The 24227-nt window shown below is 39.9% G+C and overlaps 1 protein-coding gene across 1 annotated transcript in view; it reads right to left on the reverse strand.

Moving 5' to 3' along the window:
- The window catches only part of CDC42BPA (CDC42 binding protein kinase alpha), a 643466-nt gene that overhangs the window by 64122 nt on the left and 555117 nt on the right, over positions 1-24227 (reverse strand). Inside the window, exons 23-28 of the mRNA XM_053712628.1 lie at positions 23404-23484; positions 11964-12069; positions 11126-11262; positions 6374-6513; positions 5473-5554; positions 2449-2665 (exon numbers count right to left, since the gene is read on the reverse strand). Of these exons, the coding sequence (XP_053568603.1) occupies positions 2449-2665; positions 5473-5554; positions 6374-6513; positions 11126-11262; positions 11964-12069; positions 23404-23484 (763 nt within the window). The remainder of the gene's footprint in view (positions 1-2448; positions 2666-5472; positions 5555-6373; positions 6514-11125; positions 11263-11963; positions 12070-23403; positions 23485-24227) is intronic.

Here is a 24227-nt window from a genome sequence, read left to right on the forward strand (position 1 = left end):
TCAGAATGGAATTACAGGAAAAGGGGACAAAATAAATAATGAAAGTATATTTGCTGTCCCCTCAAAATAACTTAACACACAGCCATTAATGTCTAAACCGTTGGCAACAAGTGAGTACGCCCCTAAGTGGAAATGTCCAAATTGGGCCCAATTAGCCATTTTCCATCCGCGGTGTCATGTGACTCGTAAGTGTTACAAGGTCTCAGGTGTGAATGGGGAGCAGGTGTGTTAAATTTGGAGTTATCACTCTCACACACTCTCATACTGGTCACTGGAAGTTCAACATGGCACCTTATGGCAAAGAACTGAGGATCTAAAAAAAAGAATTGTTGCTCTACATAAAGATGGCCTTGGCTATAAGAAGATTGCCAAGACCCTGAAAGTGAGCTGTAGCACGGTGGGCAAGACCATACAGCAGTTCCAATCAGAACAGGCCTCGCCATGGTTGACCAAAGAAGTTGAGTGCACATGCTCAGCGTCCTATCCAGAGGTTGTCTTTGGGAAATAGACGCATGAGTGCTGCCTGCATTGCTGCAGAGGTTGAAGGGGTGGGGGGTCAGCCTGTCAGTTCTCAGACCATATGCCGCACACTGCATCAAATTGGTCAGCATGGCTGTCGTCCCAGAAGGAAGCCTCTTGTAAAGATGATGCACAAGAAAGCCCGCAAACAGTTTGCAGAAGACAAGCAGACTAAGGACATGGATTACTGGAACCATGTCCTGTGGTCTGATGAGACTAAGATAAACGTATTTGGTTCAGGTGTCAAGCGTGTGTGGAGGCAACCAGGTGAGGAGTACAAAGACAAGTGTGCCTTGCCTACAGTCAAGCATGGTGGTGGGAGTGTCATGGTCTGGGCCTCCATGAGTGCTGCCTGCACTGTGAAGCTACAGTTCATTGAGGGAACCATGAATGCCAACATGTACTGTGTCATACTAAAGCAGAGCATGATCCCCTCCCTTCGGAGACTGCGCCGCAGGGCAGTATTCCAACATGATAATGACCCCAAACACACCTCCAAGACGACCACTGCCTTGCTAAAAAAGCTGAGGGTAAAGGTGATGGACTGGCCAAGCATCACCTTTACCCTATTGAGCATCTGTGGGGCATCCTCAAACGGAAGGTGGGGGAGCGCAAGGTTTCTAACATCCACCAGTTCTGTGATGTCATCATGGAGGAGTGGAAGAGGACTTCAGTGGCAACCTGTGGAGCTCTGGTGAACTCCATGTCCAAGAGGGTTAAGGCAGTGCTGGAAAATAATGGTGGCCACACAAAATATTGACACTTTGGCCCCAATTTGGACATTTCCACTTAGGGGTGTACTCACTTTTGTTGCCAACGGTTTAGACATTAATGGCTGTGTGTTGAGTTATTTTGAGGGGACAGCAAATTTAAACTGTTATAAAGGCTGTACACTCACTACTTTACATTGTAGCAAAGTGTTATTTATTCAGTCTTGTCACATGAAAAGATATAATAAAATATTTACAAAAATGTGAGGGGTGTACTCACTTGTGTGAGATACTTTATATATATATATATATGATTTATCATTTTATATTACTATCTCAAAGTATTTAATGTCCCTTTTCAGGTCCAGTATAAAATCAATTACTTTAAGAAGCTATTTACTGTTGCTTTTTTGTTATTGATGATTCCCCATATGACTGTCATTTTTAATTAAATGGACAGTCAAGTCCAAAAAAAACTTTCATGATTTAAAAAGGGCATGTAATTTTAAACAACTTTCCAATTTAATTTTATTACCAATTCTGCTTTGTTCTCTTTGTATTCTTAGTTGAAAGCTAAACCTAGGAGGTTCATATGCTAATTTCTTAGACCTTGAAGTTTGCCTCTAATCTGAATACATTTTGACCACTAGAGGGCATTAGTTCATGTGTGTCATATAGATAACATTGAGCACGTGAAGTTACCCTGGAGTGAGCACTGATTGGCTAAAATGCAAGTCTGTCAAAAGAACAAAAATAAGGGGGCAGTTTGTAGAGGCTTAGATACAAGGTAATCACAGAGGTAAAACGTGTATTTCTATAACAGTGTTGGTTATGCAAAACTGGGGAATGGGTAATAAAGGGATAATCTTTCTTTTTAAACAACAACAATTCTGGTGTTGACTGTCCCTTTAAGATACTTGTGTGTTAATTACACATAGTATGTTAAGTTAATATAACAACTAGAAAATCAAATGCCAGAAGCTAATCTCACTTATTATATTAAAGACATTAATGACAAGATGTTCCTAAATTCAGGAGTACAGACTGACTGACAGTGTTGTTCATTTTTACTAGACTGAGAGAGCCATCGACTGTTACTTTAAATCACATATTATAGGTTTGACAATGATATTTTTTAAATAATATCTTGCAAGGTAATGTAACAGCAATTTGATGCTAGGTGGGTGATCACACTGAACAGAAATAGCTGTCTCCGTACCTAGAATGGCAGCGGACTGGGTGTTTTTAATGAGAGGCAGGGTGCTATCATATGCCTCTTTGGGGACATAAACAGAACGATCTTTCAGTTTGTTCTTCTTCAACAGCCGGTGCAGTTCATTCAGAACCCCCACCCACTTGCTCCTCTCATTTTCACTGTCTGCCAGGAGCAAGATAGAGCACTTGTTGCTGGATGCAGACAGCTGGGATGCAGTTACCTGAGAAAAAAAATGCATGCAAACAAAGTTATTCTTCTGATATAAACATATATGTAATACTAAAACACAGCTACAATATATCAGCATGTATCAAAACTAACAGAAAGCACCACCTAGTGTCAGGAAAATCACCTAAATACTTCTAAAGAATTTGTGAGTATAGAAAAGCTCATGAGTTGTTAGTCTTCAAAACAAGAATTTCCATTAAAACCAATAAGAATCTTTTTTGTTTAAGTTTAGAACTGGAATGGGGTCTATAATACAGATAGGGGCAATACTTTATAAGTAAATAAAATAAAGTTTGCTGAAAGATTGGTTTTGTCACTTAACTTTGTCTGAAAAGAGAAATGTTGTAAAACTAACTTCTACAGAGCCATGTGCAGCAATGTGGGAAATCTGAAGTACACACTTAAAGGGACAGTCAAAACCAGAATGTTTGTAGTTTTATGAGATAGATAATCCCTTTATTACCCATTTCCCAGTTTTGCATAACCAACAGTTATATTAACCTTTTAACGCCATTACGGCGTTGTATTCTGTCCGAATTTTTATGGGCTTTAACGCAGATGGACAGAATACAACGTCCTAACCGGGTGGCTTTCCTGAAGCCACTGACGCTTCCCTGGTGGGATTGCGGTCTGGAGGGCGTGCCTAGCATCATAGGGACGCCTCCTAACGCAATCCCATCATTGAAATTTTGTGATCACTTGCACGGTTGTGAGATTTCAAATTGTTTACATTGGAACAGTTGTTCCGATGTAGACACTTTAACCCCAGCGGGAAAGGATTAATATACTTTTTACCTTTGTGATTAACTTGACATTTTATTTATTATCTATTGACTTTCATTTTAGCCAATTAGTGCAGTGTCTGCCACAATTTACGGGCGTGATCACAATGTTATCTAAATGGTTTACATGAACTAGCTCTCCGCTGTTGTGAAAAGCAAATAAAAAAGCATGTGATAAGAGGCGACCTTCAAGGGCTTAGAAATTATCATATGAGCCTTCCTAGGTTTAGCTTTCAACTAAGAATACCAAGTGAACAAAGCAAAATTGGTGATAAAAGTAAATTGGAAACTTCTTTAAAATTACATTCCCTATTTAAAACATGAAAGTTTTTTTTGGACTTGACTGTCCCTTTAAAGATTGGGTCTTCCAGATATATTTTTTTTAAATGTTGTGAAACTTTTAAAGGAGTAGAGGATAGTGTAGTCACTTGCTCAGCTAGATATGGGAACTACTATTACATAACTTAAGTTTTACTGTCACATGAGTTTTGCAGCTACTGAGCGTGGGCAAGAAACTGACTGCAGCAAGAGCAGATGACTCCTAGCAAAACATCAAAGGAAAAAATGCTCTTTTTGCCTTTCTGTAGAGGCCACAGCCCCCTTGTGGCAGTGACATAAAGTAATTGACCCTTCACAAATTAAGTTAAAAAAAGAAATAAAAGACAAAATCATTTTAAAATGATGAATAATAAATATTGCAATGAGTTTTGTTAAATATAACCCACTGCTTAGTCATTTTTATTACAAAAATAAAACATACTGTTTTATATCTCTTTTTTTATGATTAAAATAGAGCACACAATTTTAAGCGACTTTCTAATTTACTCCTATTATCAATTTTTCTTCTTTCTCTTGGTATCTTTATTTGAAAAAGCAGGAATGTACGCTTAGGAGCCGGCCTATTTTTGGTTCAGTATCCTGGGTAGCACTTGTTGATTGGTGACTACATTTAGCCACCTATCAGCAAGAGCTACCCAGGTGCTGAACCAAAAATGGGCCGGCTCCTAAGATTACATTTCTGCTTTTTAAAAAAAGCTACCAAGAAAACAAAGAAAAATTGATAATAGGAGTAAATTAGAAAGTTGGCACGCTCTATCTGAATCCTGAAAGAAAAAAAATTGGTTTCATATCCCTTTTAGTTAAAGAGACACTGAAACCAAATTATTTTGTGATTCAGATAGAGCATGCAATTTTAAGCAACTTTCTAATTTACTCCTATTAACAAATGTTCTTCATTCTCTTGGTATGTTTATTTGAAAAGCAAGAATGTAAGTTTAGATGCCGGCCCATTTTGGTGAACAACCTGGGTTGTTCTTGCTGATTGGTGGATACATTCATTCACCAATAAACAAGTGCAGTCCAAGGTTCTGGACGTTCTTTTTCAAATAAAGATAGCAAAAGAACGAAGAAAAATTGACAATAGGAGTAAATTAGAAAGTTGCTAAAAATTGCATGCTCCATCTGAATCACAAAAGAAAAAATTTGGGTTCAGTGTCCCTTTAAAGCTGTTTAAACTGAAACCAATACAGCAGCATCCTTTGTGTACTTCATATTAAAGCTGACTGACTGATAATGACAACTCTCAAAACTCTGTTGGTGGAGAGGGACATGCCACTGTATGCTTGACGTCTTTTTTCACTAAAGGAGAAACTAATACATTCTGACGTGCCCTCTTTTAGATGAAACAATTAAAAAAAAAAAGTCCCTTTAAAGCTGTCTCTGTCACTTCATAAAGTTCTTCTTCCTATGCAACCAATATGGAAAAAGCTTATCCTTATGCAAGAACGGGCAATGCTCTGGATTCTCAGCTGCTTAATGACCTCTGTATCAAGTAAAATAATGTTCTGATCATGTTTTAGAGAATCAAACATCTCTAAGAAAGATGTGACAGAATATTAACAAATACTGACACAAACTATATCATACAAAAACTAATCACTGCATCATATCAATACACAATCACTTAACAAAAAACTTTATTACACAGAACAAATGACAGATTCTCAAAAAAACTTACCCTAAATATGCACGGAATGTCCTTGCGACTTGCATGGATGACATCAGAGGCCAAGACTGAGCTCACAGCAAACTCCTCATCTCTAAAACAGATTTAAGACACATAACTAAAACACTGTTTTTCCTGAAATTGGGGTCTAGAACATTATTTGATTAAATCGCCTCTTATATATTTTTTTTGGTTTACTGCACTTTTTCTGTATATGGGAATGTTCTTGGGGTTTTACTATTTATTATTTGAATGCTACTTATTTAGGTCAGTATTTTTTATTTTAGGCCATAATATCAGTTTAGACCACCATAAATAATGTTTCACATTTACTAAGAACTGAATATACCCCACACAACAGTGTAAATTAAAAGCAAGTTTAGTGAACCATTTGTGAGGAGCGTAAGCATGAATATGCTCGGTGTGTCAGCTATCAGTTCTTTACATGACAAAAACTGACAAAACAAGGGAGAATATATATATATTTGAGTTCTAGAAAGAAAATGTCCAGAAATGTTTAGTTTATCCCAACTTTGTCTAAAGTTATATTCCATCTATCTATTTAGCTGTCTGTCCACTTATCTACTGGGCTTGTCTGTCAATCTATCGTTTAAATCAATCTATCTATCTATCTATCTATCTATCTATCTATCTATCTATCTATCTATCTATCTATCTATCTATCTATCTATCTATCTACTGTATCCATCTATCTATCTATCTATCTATCTATCTATCTATCTACTGTATCCACCTATCTATCTATCTATTTACCTATGGCTTGTCTGTCTATCTTGTAAATCATCTTATATAGCTCAATGCAGGTGTTGCTTCTATGAGCTTGGTGCTCAGAAGGATAAAGTGAATGTGAGTCTTTAATAGAGCTATAAACACAAAGCTGTGATATTCATACCTCATGTCGATGACTTGACTGACTACCGTACTGGGCTGTGAAGCTTTGCCCTCAGCCAAGTCATATAGGAAGAGCTTGAAGTCACACACCACGGCCTGAGCCCTCTGCCACCCCTTCTTAACACCAGCTGGCTTGGGTACCTGGGCAAGGAAAATAGATATACAACAACATTGGTTTATCATTTCATGTGCATCATCTAAGAAGAAAACAATTAGATAACTTTAGACTCTACTACTAATCCATACAAATGCACCAATGTTTTTTTTATTATGCCACATTGCAAAATATACTTTTGTAGTGATGTGAAATGTAAAATGAAATCAAGGATACCAAGTTATTTTGTAGGTTCTGCTAGTATAAATACCAGTGGTCTAGAAAATGAACACACTGAAATGGGAAAACACTATCAATGCTATCACTCTATGGTCACGGTTCAGTTGATATTAAAATACTGCTTTAAAGATACAGACATACTGGTAAATACGGACTCACTGATATAAGATGATATGTCTAGAAATAAGGAAACAAAAAGAAAACTACAGTTGTTTACTTATCTTTACATACACTTCATTAAAGGGATACTAAACCAAATTTTTTTTCTTTAATGATTCAGGTAGAACATGCAATTTTAAGCAACTTTCTAATTTAATCCTATTATCATCTAAATGTAAAAAAACAACAAGTATTGGCGCACATCCAAACACTTAAGTCCACATATTTATATATGCTGCAAAAAATATTTTTGCTTGCTAAATATTCTTAAAATTGTTAAAATAAAATTGGGATCATTGTCACGCAATATTATTAACATATTTATGCTGCAAAAACTTTTGCCTCTATGCATTTAAATTTTAAATAAAGTTGGGATCTTAGTCACACAATATGGCCATATTCTGAAAAGCCAGTCACCACTTACAAGGTGTCCCAAAATAGACTGGTCCTAACACTAATCATTTTAGCTTTGCTGGGCTGAATCATTTGATCCTAATATTCAAATACATAATTCCAACACTGCAGTACTATGCCTCAAATCATGACTGCACAGAATGATACTCCCTAGCTTTATATATATACCATAATAACATTGTCTGGAACACACCTGTGCTGGGTTTGGGGGTGGGTTTGGGGGTGTGCTTAACCAAACCCCCTTGTTGTTGTATTTCTTAAATAGGGAGTTGACCATATCCCTTTGGTTAAAGCACACCACCCAGCCTAAATTTAAGAATATTTAGCAAGCAAAAATATTTTTTGCAGCATACATAAATATGTTATAAATATGTGGACTTAAGTGTTTGGTGCGCCAATACTTGTTGTTTTGTAATTATTTTGGTCACTTTGGCAGCACTTCCACAATATGTGTGCTAATATATAAAATGTTTTATAAAAAATGTGCTTAACTAAACCCCCTTGATGTTGTATTTCTTAAATAGGAAGCTGACCATATCCCTTTGGTTAAAGCACACGACCCAGCCCAGGTGTGTTCCAGACAATGTGATTGTGGTATATATATATATATATATATATATATATATATATATATAAAGCTAGGGAGTATCATTCTGTGCAGTCATGATTTGAGACATAGTACTGCAGTGTTGGAATTCTGTATTTGAATATTAGAATAGAACGATTCAGCCCAGCAAAGCTAAACTGATTAGTGTTAGGACCAGTCTATTTTGGGACACCTTGTAAGTGGTGACTGGCTTAGCAGAATATGGCCATATTGTGTGACTAAGATCCCAACTTTATTTAAAAATTTAAATGCATACAGGCCAAAAATTTTGCAGCATAAATATATGTTAATAATATTGCGTGACAATGATCCCAATTTTATTTTAACAATTTTAAGAATATTTAGCAAGCAAATATATTTTTTGCAGCATATATAAATATGTACTCCCATTCCCACAATATGTGTGCTAATATATAAAATGTTTTTTGGTGTGCTTAACCAAACTCCCTTGTTGTTGTATCATCTAAATGTAGCCACCAATCAGCAAGCGCTATCCAGGGTGCTGAACCAAAATTGGGCTGGCTCCTAAGCTTTCATTCCAGCTTTTTCAAATAAAGATACCAAGAGTACTAAGAAAAATTGATAATAGGAGTAAATTAGAAAGTTGCTTAAAACTGCATGCTCTATCTGAATCATGAAATAAACAATTGGGGTTTAGTATCCCTTTAAGTTCAGAGTGACAGAACATGAAGCAGGACATGATTCATTACTAATTGGTTGATACAAAACCACCACTTGGAGAAAGGCAACTTATGCTAGCTTCAGTACAATCATACTCCTACACCGCTGGAGAAGGACTTACTGCTCTCTGGCTTCTCATAGAGGTAGGAGCACACTGAGGACAACAGAGCGGGCGGTACAGCTACTCATTGGCTGAACAGAAGGACTTACTGCTCTCTGACTTCTTATAGAGGCAGGAGTATACTAAAGACAACAGAGCTGGCGGTACAGCTACTCATTGGCTGAACAGAAGTACTTACTGCTCTCTGACTTCTTATAGAGGAAGGAGCATACTAAAGACAACAGAGCGGGCGGTACAGCTACTCATTGGCTGAACAGAAGGACTTACTGCTCTCTGGCTTCTTATAGAGGCAGGAGCACACTGAAGACAACAGAGCGGGTGGTACAGCTACTCATTTGCTGAACAGAAGGACTTACTGCTCTCTGGCTTCACATAGTGGCAGGAGCACACTGAAGACAACAGAGCGGGCGGTACAGCTACTCATTGGCTGAACAGAAGGACTTACTGCTCTCTGGCTTCTCATAGAGGTAGGAGCATACTGAAGACAACAGAGCGGGCGGTACAGCTACTCATTGGTTGAACAGAAGGACTTACTGCTCTCTGACTTCTCATAGAGGCGGGAGCATACTGAAGACAACAGAGCGGGCGGTACAGCTACTCATTGGCTGAACAGAAGGACTTACTGCTCTCTGGCTTCTCATAGAGGTAGGAGCACACTGAGGACAACAGAGCGGGCGGTACAGCTACTCATTGGCTGAACAGAAGGACTTACTGCTCTCTGGCTTCTCATAGAGGTAGGAGCACACTGAGGACAACATAGTGGGCGGTACAGCTACTCATTGGTTGAACAGAAGGACTTACTGCTCTCTGGCTTCTCATCGAGGTAGGAGCACACTGAGGACAACATAGTGGGCGGTACAGCTACTCATTGGTTGAACAGAAGGACTTACTGCTCTCTGACTTCTTATAGAGGCAGGAGCATACTGAAGACAACAGAGCAGGCGGTACAGCTACTCATTGGTTGAACAGAAGGACTTACTGCTCTCTGGCTTCTCATAGAGGTAGGAGCACACTGAGGACAACATAGTGGGCGGTACAGCTACTCATTGGTTGAACAGAAGGACTTACTGCTCTCTGACTTCTTATAGAGGCAGGAGCATACTGAAGACAACAGAGCAGGCGGTACAGCTACTCATTGGTTGAACAGAAGGACTTACTGCGCTCTGGCTTCTCATAGAGGCAGGAGCATACTGAAGACAACAGAGCGGGCGGTACAGCTACTCATTGGTTGAACAGAAGGACTTACTGCTCTCTGACTTCTCATAGAGGCAGGAGCATACTGAAGACAAAAGAGCAGGCAGTACAGCTACTTATTGGCTGAACAGAAGGACTTACTGCTCTCTGGCTTCTCATAGAGGTAGGAGCACACTGAGGACAACAGAGCAGACGGTACAGCTACTTATTGGCTGAACAGAAGGACTTACTGCTCTCTGGCTTCACATAGAGAGGCAGGAGCACACTGAAGACAACAGAGCGGGCGGTACAGCTACTTATTGGCTAAACAGAAGGACTTACTGCTCTCTGGCTTCTCATAGAGGCAGGAGCACACTGAAGACAACAGAGCGGGCGGTACAGCTACTTATTGGTTGAACAGAAGGACTTACTGCTCTCCGGCTTCTCATAGAGGTAGGAGCACACTGAAGACAACAGAGCGGGCGGTACAGCTACTCATTGGTTGAACAGAAGGACTTACTGTGCTCTGACTTCTCATAGAGGTAGGAGCACACTGAAGACAAAAGAGTGGGCGGTACAGCTACTCATTGGCTGAACAGAAGGACTTACTGCTCTCTGGCTTCTCATAGAGGTAGGAGCACACTGAAGACAACAGAGCGGGCGGTACAGCTACTTATTGGTTGAACAGAAGGACTTACTGCTCTCTGGCTTCACATAGAGGCAGGAGCACACTGAAGACAACAGAGCGGGCGGTACAGCTACTCATTGGTTGAACAGAAGGACTTACTGCTCTCTGGCTTCTCATAGAGGCAGAAGCACACTGAAGACAACAGAGAGGGCAGTACAGTTACTTATTGGCTGAACAGAAGGACTTACTGCTCTCTGGCTTCACATAGAGGTAGGAGCACACTGAAGACAACAGAGCAGGCGGTACAGATACTCATTGGCTGAACAGAAGGACTTACTGCTCTCTGACTTCTCATAGAGGCAGGAACACACTGAAGAGAACAGAGCGGGCGGTACAGCTACTCATTGGTTGAACAGCCCACATCAACAGTAAAGAAAAAATATACTTTGAAGAGAGACGGACGGCTGCTTAAAAAAAGCAGGTAAGTACTCAACATGAAAACATATTCTTCAAAAGCAAGTTTTGCTAAACGTTCTACATCTGCAATACCTGAGTACTGCACTGCTTCAGGTATACTTCATTTACTTTCCGCTTTAAGAAGAAATAATAAGTACGGTGCACTTAAACGATACTTACCCTGACGTGTCCCTCGTATGCTGTCCCTATACCCTTCTGTGGATCTATACCCAGTGGTCCCTTTGTCTGTTCAGGAGGAATTGGGCACACTGCAGGGGCTTTGTCTGCACAGGTCACATGACATGAAAACCCACACACTGTAACAGAAAAAAATAATTAGTGCTGCAAATATGATTATTATTTATTTGTAGCCAGCTTTAAAATGGCACTAACGGATGACTGTAGATAGATGAATATCAACGGACTGAAGGACAGAAACCTTAAGGGGACATAAAAGAGCAATCATATAATGTTCAAATCTTTTACAGCATGGTATTATTGGTATAGCTTCAGACAATCCTTGAAAACCCACCTATTCAGAGAGGCTTACCATGGAAAGGGAGGTGCGTATGGGAAGGGAGGAGCGTATGGGAAGGGAGGGGCGTATGGGAAGGGAGGGGCGTATGGGAAGAGAGGTGCGCATGGGAAGGGAGGTGCGCATGGGAAGGGAGGTGCGCATGGGAAGGGAGGTGCGCATGGGAAGGGAGGTGCGCATGGAAAGGGAGGTGCGTATGGAAAGGGAGGTGCGTATGGAAAGGGAGGTGCGTATGGGAAGGGAGGTGCGTATGGGAAGGGAGGTGCGTATGGGAAGGGAGGTGCGTATGGGAAGGGAGGTGCATATGGGAAGGGAGGTGCATATGGGAAGGGAGGAGCATAAGGCAAGGGAGGAGCACATGGCAAGGGAAGTGTGCATGTCAAGGGAAGTGTGCTTGGCTAGGGAGATGCGCATGCTGAGTTTTATCTCCTGTACTGTGGCCAGTTGCTAAGATATACAACCTGCAAGTGTCTGCATACTGACCTTCACAAGTACAGCCCTGCCGAATCAACCCAACCATCAACGATGTACACTGGTTGCATTTTGTTGGCGCGTTGAAAGACTTCACTACAAACTGATGGGCTTTGGGCTACAAAGTGGAGAGAAAAAACAATTGATAAGTATTACGGGAACATCCAAGTCATTTTAGACTAGGTAAATCCAGTATGCATGTGTATATGCACATTAGCTCAAATGGCCAAATGAAATGTTGGTAAATATAGAGGGCACATTGCATTTGTAGCAATAAAATTGCAGATATACTCATGTAAGTACAGATACACAACTTCATTTACACAGTGACACAGCTTCACTGCAGTCAAAGAGTCGCAACTAGAATTGTACTGAATGTGAACAAAATCTTTCTGTGTTAGTATTTTTTATTAGACTTGATTTGGCTCCTGCAGAACATACATTAGTTATTATACTGTGAAGTGAAAATAAAAATTCTGATATATATTTACAAATGAAAAATAGACAGAAAATGTTCAGCAAATTATTTTGGTGGTATTTAGTTTAACCCCTCGCCTGCTAGTGAGTTCATATTTGCATCTGTGATAGTCAACAGGGTTAAAAAAACATAATTTATGCTTACCTGATAAATTTATTTCTCTTGTGGTGTATCCAGTCCACGGATCATCCATTACTTGTGGGATATTCTCCTTCCCAACAGGAAGTTGCAAGAGGATCACCCACAGCAGAGCTGCTATATAGCTCCTCCCCTAACTGCCATATCCAGTCATTCGACCGAAAACAAGCAGAGAAAGGAGAAACCATAGGGTGCAGTGGTGACTGTAGTTTAAAGTTAAAAAATACCTGCCTTAAAATGACAGGGCGGGCCGTGGACTGGATACACCACAAGAGAAATAAATTTATCAGGTAAGCATAAATTATGTTTTCTCTTGTAAGGTGTATCCAGTCCACGGATCATCCATTACTTGTGGAATACCAATACCAAAGCTAAAGTACACGGATGAAGGGAGGGACAAGGCAGGTACTTAAACGGAAGGTACCACTGCCTGTAAAACCTTTCTCCCAAAAATAGCCTCCGAAGAAGCAAAAGTATCAAATTTATAGAATTTTGAAAAGGTATGAAGCGAAGACCAAGTCGCCGCCTTGCAAATCTGTTCAACAGAAGCCTCATTTTTAAAGGCCCATGTGGAAGCCACAGCTCTAGTAGAATGAGCTGTAATCCTTTCAGGAGGCTGCTGGCCAGCAGTCTCATGAGCTAAGCGGATTATGCTTCTTAGCCAAAACGAAAGAGACGTTGCCGAAGCCTTTTGGCCTCTCCTCTGTCCAGAGTAGACAACAAACAAAGCAGATGTTTGACGAAAATCTTTAGTAGCTTGTAAATAATACTTTAAAGCACGAACCACGTCAAGATTGTGTAATAGACGTTCCTTCTTTGGAGAAGGATTAGGACACAATGATGGAACAACAATCTCCTGATTGATATTCTTATTAGATACCACCTTAGGTAAAAACCCAAGTTTGGTAGGCAGAACTAACTTATCTGCATGGAAGATCAGATAAGGAGAATCACATTGTAAGGCAGAATAGCTACCAAAAAGAGAACTTTCCAAGATAAAAGTTTGATATCTATGGAATGAAGAGGTTCAAACGGAACCCCTTGAAGAACTTTAAGAACCAAATTTAAGCTCCATGGCGGAGCAACAGGTTTAAACACAGGCTTGATTCTAACTTAAGCCTGACAAAATGCCTGAACGTCTCGAACATCCGCCAGACGCTTGTGCAAAAGAATAGACAAAGCAGAAATCTGTCCCTTTAAGGAACTAGCTGACAACCTTTTTTCCAATCCTTCTTGGAGAAAAGATAATATTTTGGGAATCCTGACCTTACTCCATGAGAAACCCTTGGATTCACACCAATAAAGATATTTACGCCAAATCTTATGATAGATTTTCCTGGTGACAGGCTTTCGTGCCTGAATTAAGGTATCAATGACTGACTCGGAGAAGCCACGCTTTGATAAAATCAAGCGTTCAATCTCCAGGCAGTCAGCCTCAGAGAAATTAGATTTGGATGGTTGAAAGGACCTTGAAGTAGAAGGTCCTGTCTCAGCGGCAGAGTCCATGGTGGAAAGGATGACATGTTCACCAGATCTGCATACCAAGTCCTGCGTGGCCACGCAGGCGCTATCAAGATCACCGATGCTCTCTCCTGCTTGATTTTGGCAATCAGACGAGGGAGCAGAGGAAACGGTGGAAACACATAAGCCAGGTTGAAAGACCAAGGTGCTGCTAGTGCATCTATCAGCGTCGCCTTGGGGTCCCTGGACCTGGATCCGTAACAAGGAAGCTTGGCGTTCTGGCGAGACGCCATGAGATCCAGTTCTGGTTTGCCCCAACGATGAATCAATTGTGCAAACACCTCCGGATGGAGTTCCCACTCCCCCGGATGAAAAGTCTGACGACTTAGAAAATCCGCCTCCCAGTTCTCTATACCTGGGATATGGATAGCTGATAGGTGGCAAGAGTGAATCTCTGCCCAGCGAATTATCCTTGAGACTTCTAACATCGCTAGGGAACTCCTTGTTCCCCCTTGATGGTTGATGTAAGCCACAGTTGTGATGTTGTCCGACTGAAATCTGATGAACCTCATTGTCGCTAGCTGAGGCCAAGAGAGCATTGAATATCGCTCTCAGTTCTAGAATGTTTATTGGAAGGAGTGTCTCCTCCTGAGTCCATGATCCCTGAGCCTTCAGGGAGTTCCAGACTGCCCCCCAGCCTTGAAGGCTGGCATCTGTCGTTACAATTGTCCAATCTGGCCTGCGAAAGGTCATACCTTTGGACAGATGGACCCGAGATAGCCACCAGAGAAGAGAATCCCTGGTCTCTTGATCCAGATTTAGTAGAGGGGACAAATCTGTGTAATCCCCATTCCACTGACTGAGCATGCAGAGTTGCAGCGGTCTGAGATGTAGACGTGCAAACGGCACTATGTCCATTGCCGCTACAATTAAGCCGATTACTTCCATACACTGAGCCACCGAAGGGCGAGAAGTGGAATAAAGAACACGGCAGGAATTTAGAAGTTTTGATAACCTGGACTCTGTCAGGTAAATCCTCATTTCTACAGAATCTATTAGAGTTCCCAGAAAGGAGACTCTTGTGAGAGGGGATAGAGAACTCTTTTCTTCGTTCACCTTCCACCCATGCGACCTCAGAAATGCCAGAACTATGTCCGTATGAGACTTGGCAATTTGGAAATTTGACGCCTGTATCAGGATGTCATCTAAATAAGGGGCCACTGCTATGCCCCGCGGTCTTAGGACCGCCAGAAGTGACCCCAGAACCTTCGTAAAGATTCTTGGGGCTGTAGCTAATCCAAAGGGAAGAGCTACAAACTGGTAATGCCTGTCTAGGAAGGCAAACCTGAGAAACCGATGATGATCTTTGTGTATCGGAATGTGAAGATAAGCATCCTTTAAATCCACTGTAGTCATATATTGACCCTCCTGGATCATAGGTAGGATGGTACGAATAGTCTCCATCTTGAATGATGGAACTCTGAGGAATTTGTTTAAGATCTTGAGATCTAAAATTGGTCTGAAGGTTCCCTCTTTTTTGGGAACCACAAACAGATTTGAGTAAAATCCCTGTCCCTGTTCCTCCTTTGGAACTGGACGGATCACTCCCATAACTAGGAGGTCTTGAACACAGTGTAAGAATGCCTCTCTCTTTATCTGGTTTGCAGATAATTGTGAAAGGTGAAATCTCCCTTTTGGAGGGGAAGCTTTGAAGTCCAGAAGATGTCCCTTGGATATAATTTCCAACGCCCAGGGATCCTGGACATCTCTTGCCCAAGCCTGGGCGAAGAGTGAATGTCTGCCCCCTACTAGATCCGTTATCGGATAGGGGGCTGATCCTTCATGCTGTCTTAGAGGCAGCAGCAGGCTTTTTGGCCTGCTTGCCTTTATTCCAGGTCTGGTTAGGTTTCCAGACCGACTTGGACTGAGCAAAAGTTACCTCTTGTTTCGCATTAGAGGAAGTTGATGCCGCACTCGCCTTGAAGTTTCGAAAGGCACGAAAATTAGTCTGTTTGGCCCTTGATTTGGACCTATCCTGAGGAAGGGCATGACCTTTTCCTCCAGTGATATCAGAAATGATCTCCTTCAAACCAGGCCCGAATAGGGTTTGCCCCTTGAAGGGAATGTTAAGCAGCTTAGACTTTGAAGTAACGTCAGCTGACCATGATTTAAGCCATAGCGCCCTGCGCGCCTGAATAGCAAAACCAGAATTCTTAGCTGTTAGTTTAGTCAAATGAACAATGGCATCAGAAACAAAAGAATTGGCTAGCTTAAGTGCTCTAAGCTTGTCAAGTATGTCATCCAATGGGGTCTCTACATGTAAAGCCTCTTCCAGAGACTCAAACCAGAAAGCCGCAGCAGCAGTGACTGGGGCAATGCATGCAAGGGGCTGTAGAATAAAACCTTGTTGAATAAACATTTTCTTAAGGTAACCCTCTAACTTTTTATCCATTGGATCTGAGAAAGCACAACTGTCCTCGACAGGGATAGTAGTACGCTTAGCCAGGGTAGAAACTGCTCCCTCCACCTTAGGGACTGTCTGCCATAAGTCCCGCGTGGTGGCATCTATTGGAAACATTTTCTTAAAAATAGGAGGGGGAGAGAACGGCACACCAGGTCTATCCCATTCCTTAGAAATAATTTCTGTAAACCTTTTAGGCATTGGAAAAACATCAGTGCACACCGACACTGCATAGTATTTATCCAATCTACACAATTTCTCTGGCACTGCAATTGTATCACAGTCATTCAGAGCAGCTAAAACCTCCCTGAGCAATACGCGGAGGTGTTGAAACTTAAATTTAAATGTAGACATATCAGAATCAGGTTGAATCCTCTTCCCTGAGTCAGAAACATCACCCACTTAAGAAGCTCTCCTTCCTCAGCTTGTGCATATTGTGAGGGAGTATCAGACATAGCTCTTAAAGCGTCAGTATGCTCTGTATTTCTTCTAACTCCAGAGCTGTTTCGCTTTCCTCTAAACCCAGGTAGTCTGGATAATACCGCTGACAGTGTATTATCCATGACCGCCGCCATGTCTTGTAAAGTAAACGCTATGGGCGCACTAGATGTACTTGGCGCCATTAGAGCGTGAGTCCCTTGAGCGGGAGTCAAAGGGTCTGACACGTGGGGCGAGTTAGTCGGCATAACTTCCCCCTCGTCAGATTCCTCTGGTGATAAATTTTTTAAAGACAGAATATGATCTTTATTACTTAAAGTGAAATCAGTACATTTGGTACACATTCTAAGAGGGGGTTCCACCATGGCTTCTAAACATAATGAACAAGGAGTTTCCTCTATGTCAGACATGTTTAAACAGACTAGCAATGAGACCAGCAAGCTTGGAAAACACTTTAAATCAAGTTAACAAGCAAAAAATAAAAACGGTACTGTGCCTTTAAGAGAAATTTTTTTTGTCAGAATTTGAAAAACAGTGAAAAAAGGGAGTAAATCAAACAAAATTTTTACAGTGTGTATAATAAGCTAACAGAGTATTGCACCCACTTGCAAATGGATGATTAACCCCTTAGTTCAAAAAACGGATCAAAAAAACGATATAGACGTTTTTTTAACAGTCACAACAAACTGCCACAGCTTTGCTGTGGCCCTACCTTCCCAAACAAACGACTTTGGAAAGCCTAAGAGCCCTTTGGAGAGGTCCTATAGCATTCAGGGGACTCCTGGAGGAAGCTGGATGTCTCAGTCTGTAAAAGTAACTGCGCAATAAAGCGCTAAAATAGGCCCCTCCCACTCATGTTAAAACAGTGGAAAGCCTCAGGAAACTGTTTCTAGGCAAATTTAAGCCAGCCATGTGGAAAAAACTAGGCCCCAATAAAGTTTTATCACCAAAGCATATATAAAAACGCTTAAACATTCCCAGCAAACGTTTTATATTGCAAATTTATAAGAGTATTACCTCTAAAAGTAAGCATGATACCAGTCGCTATTAAATCACTGTATTCAGGCTTACCTTACATAAATCTGGTATCAGCAGCATTTTCTAGCATTTACATCTCTAGAAAAAAAAATTAACTGCACATACCTCATAGCAGGATAACCTGCACGCCATTCCCCAGCTGAAGTTACCTCTCTCTTCAGTTATGTGTGAGAACAGCAATGGATCTTAGTTACAACCTGCTAAGATCATAGAGATCACAGGCAGATTCTTCTTCTATTTTCTGCCTGGGACAAAATAGTACAACTCCGGTACCATTTAAAATAACAAACTTTTGATTGAAGAAAAAAACAACTACGTTTCACCACTTCTCTCTTACTACCTCCATGCTTGTTGAGAGTTGCAAGAGAATGACTGGATATGGCAGTTAGGGGAGGAGCTATATAGCAGCTCTGCTGTGGGTGATCCTCTTGCAACTTCCTGTTGGGAAGGAGAATATCCCACAAGTAATGGATGATCCGTGGACTGGATACACCTTACAAGAGAAAAAAGTCTGAAAACTTTCACAAACACAATTTTAGCACAAATGAATTGTTATTAATAATATTAACAGCAACGCTTTAGAGAATTAATAACATATGGTGGTATCACAATTATAAAGTGCACAAGTCAGAAGAGAAACACCATGTGAGGAATTCCAATTGAAAAATATTTTTTGAAAAGTCAAAATTAAACTTTCTTCCATATAGTGTACAATTCTTTTTTTTATCAGAAGCATGCACCTGCCTGGAGCACTATATGATCGTAATATTTGCAGCGATATCAGGCATGTGCACTCCTAAACCTCAGTATTCCCTCATAGCACTGCTGAATCTGTTGGCGCGCTACAAATAAATGATAATAATAAGTATGGACTAAATTTCAACAAAAGATACCAAGCGGAAAAAGATACATTTATAATAACAAAAAGGAACGTTTTGTTAAAAATGCAGAACTTTGTCTCATCTGATCTCCATGTCTCTTTATAGAATAGTCAAATGCAAAGTTACAGGACTCACGTTACTTCAGCACAGCTACGGTTGCCTGATAAAAACACCTGAAATAAACTATTTACTATTATTTCATAAGAAATTATATTTATAACCGAAGTGCCTCATTTTGTCTAGTATCTTTATAACATCTATGAACATGATTTGTGCAAACTGAAAAATGATCAAGGAATATGTTTAACAAATTAAACTCATGATTCAAAATTAATTAACTTTTATCAGACAATGGAGCTGAAGATCAAAACTGCGTCGAAATGAAGAGAAATCTCAGAAAATCTGTTGGGGCTTTTTTTGAGCATTATATTATATTGTAAGTGTTTATTCACATGCAGTACCTGTATAGCTAGATAAACAGCTATCAGGCTAACATTTGCCTTTCTAAAATTCTTTAAAGGGATATTAAACAGTGCTCCTTCTGTAAAAACAAATGTTAAAGTAAACCTAAAAAGAAACAGATTCTGTAAAAAATAGCAAACAACTTGTTTTCTTGCATGATGGGCATTTAGAAATTCTCAGTGTAGTCCTGACTCAAGTGTGATATGGGAGCTGACATCTTTGAAACTTACAACCCCAATTCCAAAAAAGTTGAGACAGTATGGAAAATGCAAAAGAACAACAACAAAAAGAGTCATTTGAAAATTCAATTTAACCTCTATTATATTGAAAACACATTATTAACATATTATTTTCATGTTTTATTTTGTGAATTTAATGTATTTTTTTTTTTAAATATACACTTATTTCAAATCTGATGAATGCAACATGTTCCAAAAGGTTGGGACAGTCGACTGTTTACCACTGTGTAACATCACCTTATCTTTTAATAACGCTTATTAAGCGCTTGGGCACTGAAGACATCAGTTGGTTAAGTTTAGCAAGTGGAATTTTCCCCCATTCATCCATTATGCATGTCTTCAGCTGTGCAACTGTACAGGGACTTTGTTGCCTTATTTTGTGCTTCATAATGCGCCACACATATTATTATTATTCTTTATTTATAAAGCGGCAACAGATTCCGCAGCGCTGTTAATCGGAGACAGATCAGGACTGCGGGCAGGGCATGCTAGCATCCGTACTCTTTGGCTCGGAGAACACAACAGCTGTTTTTTCTAAAAATTATTTGAAATGTTGACTCGTCGGACTACTACTGTCCATCTCAGCTGAGACCAGGCCCAGAGAAGTCGGCGATGCTTCCGGACAGTGTTGATGTATGGCTTCTCCTTTACATAGTAAAGCTTGTACTTGCCTCTGTGGATGCAGTGGCAAATGGTGTTGACTGACAAAGGTTTTCCAAAGTATTCCCAAGCCCATGTCAGGATATCCATTACAGACTCATGAAGGTTTTTTATACAGTGACGTCTTAAGGGAGCGGAGATCACGCACATTAAGAAGTGGTTTTCAGCCTTGCCCTTTACGCACTGAGATTTGACCGGATTCCTTATATTGTGCATTGTAGAAGGTGAAATGCCCAAAATCCTACCGATTTGTCTTTGGGGAATGTTGTTCTGAAATTGTTGGATTATTAGCCGACGCTTCTGTTGGCAGATTGGCGAGCCTCGACCCATCCTTGCTCTTGAAGGACTAGGCATTTTTTGGAGGCTCCTTATATACTATCATTACGCGACTGCCTCACCTGTTTCACATCACCTTCTTATTTCAACTTGTCACGTCGCTATTAGTTTTTAATTGCCCCTGTCCCAACTTTTTTGGTACGTGTTGCTTAATAAGTGTTATTAAAAGATAAGGTGATGTTACACAGTGGTAAAAAGTTGAATGTCCCAACTGTTTTGGAACGTGTTGCAGTCATCAGATTTGAAATTAGTGTATATTTTCAAAAATACATTACATTCACAAACTAAAACATCAAATAATGTGTTAATAATGTGTTTTCAATGTACTACAGGGGGAATTGAATTTTTAAATGACACTTTTTTTTCTTCTCATTTTCCGTACTGTCCCAACTTTTTCGGAATTGGGGTTGTAAGTAATATTTTGACTGATCTAGGCATGAGCAAGTCTGACTCCCTGTTATCTAGTCTATTCACTTAATAGTAACCAGCCTAGAAGTTTTATGACATCAGGCTAAGATAAACCTTCCTGCAGAGGCCCCTCCTCCTTGTAAGGGTGTGACAGAAAGTAAAGGACACTGCACAAATGTAGGGGAAAAAAGGAAATAAAAGGTAAAATCCATTTAAATAGATGAATAATACATTTTGCAATGATTTCCAGCTTAGTGCTTTTTTATTACAGCAATGAAACAGACTGTTTAACATCCCTTTAAAGGACCCTGCAGTGCTGACGAGACATCTTAGATAATCTCACCAGAGCAGAGAGCTGTAGATCATTGGGCCCAATATGAGATGTGTAATAGTATATGAAATCAAGAAATTGATCTTATCTTTTCCTATAGAGGTTCAAACCCAAGTGGTCTCATTTTTCAAGTGTTCAGAATGGTTCAAATGACAGATTGATAGAGGTATTTTTACAGGGAGCTAAATCCCCTCTTTTTTCCCCTCTCTCTCTCTTCTCTCTCTCCTGTATAATCCAGTGCATGTGGAGTTTTATTTACCCCTCTATTCAGACTTTTTCAGTTCACTTCTTCTTTGGGCCTCTTGTCATATTTTTTTAGTAGTTCAATAGAGCCTTACATATACACAATTCAAATTTAAGTCTTGTTAGAGGATAGTACCTATTGTGTTTAAGTATCAAAAGATGAGGCCATCTTTCCTTCTCCCCCCCCCCCCCCAGTTTTTTCCTTTTCCTTTTTTTGCACTTTTTTGGATAGGGCATCGCATGTAGCTATATTATGTTATTCGCCTTGATGTTAGGTTTTAGATAATTATCCTCAACTCTATAACCTAAGTATACTGAATGCATAATTTAATCTGTATTTGTTTCTCATGATATGACATTACTAATGCCCTACAATGGCTATTTATGCCGTTATATATTTTAGTTTATTAATATTTTTGTATGGCAATTTTTCCTTTTGGGATCAAGAAATCTTAATATATTGTAAAAGTTTTTTTTTTCTGTTCATTTTTCTTCTTTTGCATGTATGTCATTGTATTGAGCTATTACTGTATTATGGCAAAGTTTCAATACAAATTATTTATTATTATTATTATTATACTTTATTTATGAAGCGTTAACATATTCAGCAGCGCTGTCCATGGATACAATTCATTTAAATAAAACAATATAAAACTTGTAAGAGACAGGACAAAATTTACAAACACATACAGGAGGGATTGAGGGCCCTATTCCCGTGGGAACTTACAATCTAGAAGGGTAGGAGGTTGAGAAACAGGAGGTGAGGACTGCAAGATTGAGAAGGATGTTAATACAGATTTAGATGAGGGAAATGTTAGGTAAGTGAAATTAATTTGTTATTGATTTGGGTGGTAGGCTTCTCTGAACAGAAAAGTCTTCAGGGAGCATTTAAAGGAAGAAAGATTAGGGCAAAGCCTGACAGCACGAGGGAGAGTGTTCCAGAGGGTAGGTAATGCACGACAGAAGTCCTGTAGTCTAGCATTAGAGGAGGTGATAGTCACGGTTGCAAGGAGCAGGTCATTGTTGGATCTTAGTGGACGGGCTGGAGTATACTTGTGTATTAGAGAGGATAGGTAGAGGGGAGCGGCGTTGGTGAGAGCTTTGTATGTAAGGGTGAGAATTTTGAATTTAATTCTGCTGTGAATAGGGAGCCAATGAAGGGACTCGCAGAGAGGTGCAGCCGATACAGTGCGACGGGAAAGGTGATAAATGATAAATTAAAAAAAATAAAAAAAACACTCCCTAGAGAGACCAAAAAGAAAAATCTATAACTTAGCTAGTTTAGGCAACTGCAGCATTTTGAAAACCTATTTGACTCTAGGGAGCGTGTGACAAGCACTATGTTTACACAAAAACAAGAGCTAATAATGTCCTTTTCAAATCATTTCTGGTGATAAACTGTAAACCCCACAGGGTCTACAGATATTTAGTAAAGAACCAAATATAACCCATATCATTAGTAGTCTTCTCAACAACACTAAAAGATGCCCTTAAAGGGACAGTAAAGGAAAATTAAATATTTATGATTCAGATAAAGTAAACAGTTTTAAACAATGTTCCAATTTACTTGTCATCTAATTTGTGTTGTTTTCTTGGTATCCTTTGTTGAACAGCATACCTAGGCAGGTTTATGAGCAGCAATGCAATACTGGGATCTAGCTGCTGATTGGTGGCTGTAATTTAATATGTCTTTTTTCACTGGCTTAGAAGACGTTTTCAGTTAGCTCCTGTATTGCTGCTACATCAATAAAGGATATTAAGAGAATGAAGCAAATAGAAGTAAATAGTAAAGTTGATCAAAATTGTATGCTCTGTCTATAAGAACATCTTTATTTTCCTGGTGAAATGTGTTTCATTCAGTTCAATACAATGCATTACCTTGGGTGTGGAAGTGCCAGAACTGATATAGGACGCCCTCATTGTTGGTGTCTGAACAGAGCGAGTAGGGTGATCTCCTACCTGCATGTTATACAAAAGACAAAAATGAGCCTTGCATGCTTGAGAAATCTTATACACAATATAACAGTCAACACATTATCAAACGTGTCTGTATTTATTAAGAGGGGCTTGAAGAGTTTGTTCTCTGCTGTGTATTTTTCATTGGTAAATCCATAAGAATATAGAATTGTGGATAAACACAAACAAAATAAAGTAACTATAATAAACTGAATAGCGCCTTTGTAAAAACATAAATTATGCTTACCTGATAATTTTCTTTTTTCCGATGGAAAGAGTCCACAGCTGCATTCATTACTTTTGGGAAATAAGAACCTGGCCACCAGAAGGAGGCAAAGACACCCCAGCCAAAGGCTTAAATACTTCTCCCACTTCTCTCATCCCTCAGTCATTCTGCCAAGGAACAAGGAACAGTAGAAGAAATATCAGGGTGAAAAAGGTGCCAGAAGAATAAAAAAACAAGACGCCCCACATACAAAAGACGGGTGGGGAGCTGTGGACTCTTTCCATCGGGAGAAAATAAAATTATCAGGTAAACATAATTTATGTTTTTCTTCCTAAATGGAAAGAGTCCACAGCTGCATTCATTACTTTTGGGAAAACAATACCCAAGCTATAGAGGACACTGAATGGCAAAACGGGAGGGTACATAGGTGGCCCATTCTGAGGGCACCAGGCCTGAAACCACTACCCAACAAAAAACCCTGCTTCGTCCGAAGCTGAGAAACAGGAAGGGAAAAGGCCCC

Source organism: Bombina bombina, chromosome 4, assembly GCF_027579735.1.
Source record: "Bombina bombina isolate aBomBom1 chromosome 4, aBomBom1.pri, whole genome shotgun sequence".
Lineage (NCBI taxonomy): Eukaryota > Metazoa > Chordata > Amphibia > Anura > Bombinatoridae > Bombina > Bombina bombina.